The sequence below is a fragment of the Pteropus medius genome, unplaced genomic scaffold (genome assembly GCF_902729225.1).
Source record: "Pteropus medius unplaced genomic scaffold, Ma_sr-lr_union100, whole genome shotgun sequence".
NCBI lineage: Eukaryota > Metazoa > Chordata > Mammalia > Chiroptera > Pteropodidae > Pteropus > Pteropus medius.
The window spans coordinates 25,999,503-26,004,377 of NW_024351073.1; the positions used below are offsets into that span (position 1 = coordinate 25,999,503).

Sequence of the window (4,875 nt, forward strand, 5' to 3'; positions counted from 1 at the left end):
GGCCCCGCCCCCGGCCCCCCCCCCCGCAGGGACTCCTGCGCTTCTCGACCCCCACCAGGCCCTTCCGGCGACTCCCTTTCAGTGTGCTGACCGCCTGTGCCCATGCCAACTGTGTTTCTGCGTTACAGGGTAAAACTGGGCGACTCAACGCACCTAGGGGCCCTAACTTTTCCCATCAACTGCCTTTTGATGGACAGTGAGTCCATCACTGGCTGTAAGATTAAAGGACATCGGGGCTGCACCTGCCGCCTCTCCTGGCGCCTTGTACGAGGTTAAGTCCCTTGTGGACCGAGTCCCCAGAGCAGCCTCCCACCTCCGGACCACAGTTCCCTTCTGCAAGAAACGCCGTCCCACCGCTGGGCGAGCCTCCGGGCAGAGGTGGAGGAGACCAGATCCCAGCTCAGTCAGGTGTGGGGACGCTTCTCTGTGTCGCAGGGGCTGTGTGGGGGCACCGCTCCGCGGCGTGGGGACGGGGAGCAGCGTAGAAGCCGGGGGGCTCCGGCTGGGGAGGGCGACACCGGGCGGGCGGGGGGCGCGGGGGCTCCGCAGGCACTGGCTACGGGAAAGGCCTCGGCGGAAGGCGCCCAGCCCTGCCGCGCCCCGAGCAAACTTTGCCTGGGGCGGCGGGGTCCGCAGGTGAGGTCACGTGTCCGGGGCGGGGCCTGGCGGGGGCGGGGCCTGGCGGGGGCGGGGCCGGTCGGCCCGCGCGGACCCCGCCCCTGCGCCCAAGTCCCGCGGCGCGTCGGCGGGAGCGGGCGGAGCGGACGGCGCGCGGCCGGAGCGGTGTGGCCGGCGCGCGCAGTGGCCGGAGCGGCAATGCCCACCAACTTCACCGTGGTGCCCGTGGACGCGCGGGCCGACGGCGGCCAGGACGAGGCGGCCGAGCCGACCGAGGCGCCGGGCGCCCCCGAGGGCCGCGAGCCCGACCGCCCGAGCCGGGGTGAGCGCGGCCGCACCTGCCCGCCGGACAAAGGCGGAGCCGGGCTGCGCGGGTCTGGGGGCGCCCCCGGGCGGGGCGGGGACTGGAGGAAGGGTGTGGGTCTGCTCCCCCCCCACCCCGTCGCCTCCCCTCTCAGGGCCCCACCTGGTCCTCAGCCTCCTCCTGCGGCTCCCTCACCCTGCCCCGGCCCCGGCCCCCTCCCGCTGCAGAGCCCCCCACCAAGCCTCGTCGCGGGGCGAAGGATCCGAGCCGCGCCCCGCGCCCCCGGGGCTAGGGGCTCCCCTCCGCCGCTGCCCCCACCCCCGCGCCGGGCTTGCAAGCACCTTGTTCCCGCACTCAGGGTGGGGCAGCGGGGAGGCGTGGGAGGTGGGAGACGCCCCGGGGTAGCTCTGGAGACGGGGGAGGCGCCTCGTGAGAACCCCCGCGCCCCGCGGGGGTGGTGCGTCCGCGGGCGCCTTCCTGCTTCTTCCGGCCTTTGCTCCCCAGGCGGTGGGGCAAAGGGCCGCGGGTCAGATAAACCCCTGCGAGAGCCAGTCCTGTGTGCCCGGCTGGGCTCGCCCACCTGTGCTCATCAGCAGGAGGGACCGCAGGTCCCGGGCGGGGGGAGGGGGGGGCTACCCCGCCGCCAGGGGCTGCGCTCAGGCCGGGGGACCCCTGGCCCTCTTTGTTCTGGAGTCCACAGGTCTGTGGCACTTTCACTTTCTCTTGCTGGGGGGGCCCCCCCAGGCCCGTCGGAGTCGTGCTCCGTGCAGCTGAGGGGTGGGCGGTCCCCGGAGCCACCTCCTCTCCGCTCTCAGCTCCCTCTAGAAAGGGGGGGAGTGAGGACCCAGCCCGGCTCCTGCAGCGCCCCCCCCTCCTGCGCTCCAGGTGTCAGTGCAGCCAGGACAGGGCGCTCCCAGCTCCCAGCACTTACAGGAAGAGGACCAGGTCAGAGGGCACAGGTCCTGCGGGACCACTGCCCTGGCAGGAAAGGTCATGCCCCTCAGGGGACACTGCTGGGGGCTGCTGAGGGTGCTGTCCTGATGGGCTGTTGCACCATCAGTCAGCTGGGTCCTGCCCCACCCCTCCAGTGTCCCTTCCCTCAGGGTGAGGCCCCTGCCCAGCTTTGCTCTGCATTTGGCGAGGGGCTGGTCGCCACCGCTCTCTGGCACAGGGGCCTGAAACCAGCGTGAGCTCAGAATTTGCCTCTCACCACCGCCTGTGGTTCCGAGCGCCGAGGATGAGTGTGCCCTGTGGTCCCTGGGCGAGCAGCTTCCTGGGGCCACCAGCAGCCACCCCCTTCCCAGAGGAGCTGGGCGTCCGGTTCCCGGCCTGCCGGCCCTTTCTCCGGTCCTGTCTGCTTTCTCTCCAGACTTGGTGGCTTGTTTCGAAGCTGGGGGTGACTTCCCCGCTGCTCGTTCCTTCCGCTCTCAGTAGCTCTCACATGGTGCCCTGGGCCTACACGTTGCACGTGGGGTGAGCATCTCGCCCAGTAGGTCTCGAGCCCCAAGCCCCCCCGTAAGTGCTTTTGCTTTCTGAGTCCCCCCTCGGGTTCGTGCTGAGGGCTGGACAGGCATCACACTTGCCCTGGTGACCGCAGACGCAGGAGCACCAAGGGTGGGCTTTGTGCTCGCTCGTTGACCCATCCCTCACGGTCTGAGCTGCGCAGTGACACTTAGCTGAGCTGGCACGGAGCTAGCCTGGGACTTGGACGTTTCGTGTCCTACACTCCTCACATTTCCTCAGAAAGACACGGCAGGAGGAGGTCACCTTGCTGTGCTGTCACAGTGCTGTTCTCTCCAGCAGCACACAGGCCGCACTCAGGGATCCATGCGATGGGCACCGTGTCACTGGCATGATGGCGGGGGGCCTGGGGAAGCCACCCACGCCCTGCTTGTGGGGGCAGGTCCTGCAGGAGCCGTGTGTGGGTTCCCCCTCCGTGGTCCCAGGCAGTGGCCGTGCCTGTCCCATCACAGGATCACTGAGGCCCACTGACGGTCCCTCCTGACCCCGGCTGGCCCACACACCCGAGGGAGGTGCCTGGCTTTCTGTGCGGGCCTCCGGGTGGCAGTGGAGAAAGCGTGGGCAGACCCTGTGCCCTGGCCGCTGTGGACGTCAGGGTGGGGCCCCAGGGCGTGCGCTGAGGACCGTGTTTTCTCACAGCGCATGGGGAGGCTATGCCCACCTCGCCCGGCATGCAGTGAGGCCAGATCTGGCCTGTGTCCGGGAGACAGGGGCCTCGCAGCCCGTGGCTCTGGAGCAGGAAGGCGCCTGCGGCTCCGGGCCTCCCTGGGAGCCTGTCATCCATCTCGGTGTGAAGCAGCGGCGCAGTGGGTGCCAGACGCCGGGCGTCGACCTTGGATTAGTGCTGCTGCCTTGACCCTGGCTCCTCGGTGGGTGGGCCTGTGTCTGCTGCCTCAGACCTGGGGAGATAGCGGTCCTGCACCCCTGCTGCCCCGCGGTGGCTGGGGCCCCCTGCAGGAGTCGGCCAGGCGCTGGGAGGGAGATCTGACGCAGGAACCGAAGGCCAAGGCCAGGGTCGGCCTCTGCTGTGGACACACTTGCGGGCCCACCCGCCTCCCCACTCCCCGGCAAGGTGGGGCCGGGTGTTCTCGAGCGACTGGGGTTCGTCTTTCCTGGGGGCCAGTCCCCTGAGTGGCAGGTCGCTTACTCTGCATTTTACTGTGATGGAGACTGGTCCGGATTTGGGAAGGACAGGTTTCCCTGTGTCCCTGTCCTCAGTACTTTGTTTCTCGGGGAAAACACTCAGGAGGTAGAGGAGCAGGGGCTCCCCCCCCCCCGCCTTTGCGGTGCAGTGGTCGTAGCTGACTTGAGGAGCCCAGCCCCTTCTCTGGGAGCCCCCTGCCCAGGCCGCAGGCCCAGGTCCCTGAAGAAGCCTGCACTGCAGCCTCTGTGGCCGGGTGTCTGCCCTGTAAGCTGGTGGCCTGTCTCTCGCCCCGGCTGCCCGCCCACCTGAGGTTCCCTGCAGCTCTGACTCCACCTCCTTTGCTTCCAAGGCCTGTTCCGCTTTTTGGGTCCCTTCCTGTGTGATGTCACACCCTGCTGATCGGGTCCTGTTGGTCACCCAGGGGTCCCTTCTGTGAAGGGGACCTGAGAGCTTCCTGACATGCTGACCCAGGGAGCCGTGGGGAGTATCTCCTTTGTCCTGTCGGGGAATGTGGCTGGTGGCCATTGGCAGTGGGCAGCGGGTGGCTGGTAGCATTGCGAGGCCATCAGCTGGGCTGGTCCAGGGGTCATGGGACCTCTTGGGCCATGGCCCCAGGCCTTGAGCAAGTTAGCTGCCGCGTGCGGGGTGTCTGCCACTGGGGTGGCAAGGACGCAGACTCCGGGGGGCTGGCATGTGGGGGTTCAGGGAGCATTGCGGTTGAAGGGCAGGTGGGACAGATTCTGTCCTGCTGGGCAAGGACACGGCAGCGTCTACCACTGCGTTTCAGGAAGGAAGGGATGCGTCCCACCGGCACAGGAAGGACGGTGCGGTGGCCCCGTCAGCCACCCCTGCCCATCGTCCCCTTGGGACTCGCTCCAGGCGGTGCGGCTCACGCCCTCCTTCCGGGGCTTCCGTCTCAGGCATCAAACGTGTCTTGTACCAAATCCGTCTCTAACAGCACGGGAACAGAAGGTCATGGGCCCGCGCTGGATGGAGCGTGGCTGCCGAGCCCTGGGACCCTGTTCTCCAGGTGCTCATCAGGGTCCCCTGCTGTCCTCAGCAACAGGTCCTCCCCTTAGAAATAAGCGAGGAGATATTTAAGCCTTTGCCGACCCCACGTGTGCACATACGTGTGGGCCTGTGAGTCATGCGGGTGTGTGTCTGCTGCACGCGTATGTATGTTTGTGCCCGTTTGTGCATGCATGTGCGTGTGTGCGTGTGCATGGCCTTGTGAGTCATGCAGGCGGTTGTCTGTGCACGCGTGTGTGTGTGCATGTGCATAGTTGTG

General features: G+C 68.1%; 1 protein-coding gene across 1 annotated transcript in view; it reads left to right on the forward strand.

Annotated features, from left to right (window-relative positions):
- Positions 1-770: 770 nt before the first annotated feature.
- SLC12A7 (solute carrier family 12 member 7) overlaps positions 771-4,875 on the forward strand; it is a 40,112-nt gene continuing 36,007 nt past the window's right edge. The window contains 1 exon segment of the mRNA XM_039842842.1: positions 771-940. Coding sequence (XP_039698776.1) covers positions 817-940 — 124 coding nt within the window. The 5' untranslated portion in view covers positions 771-816.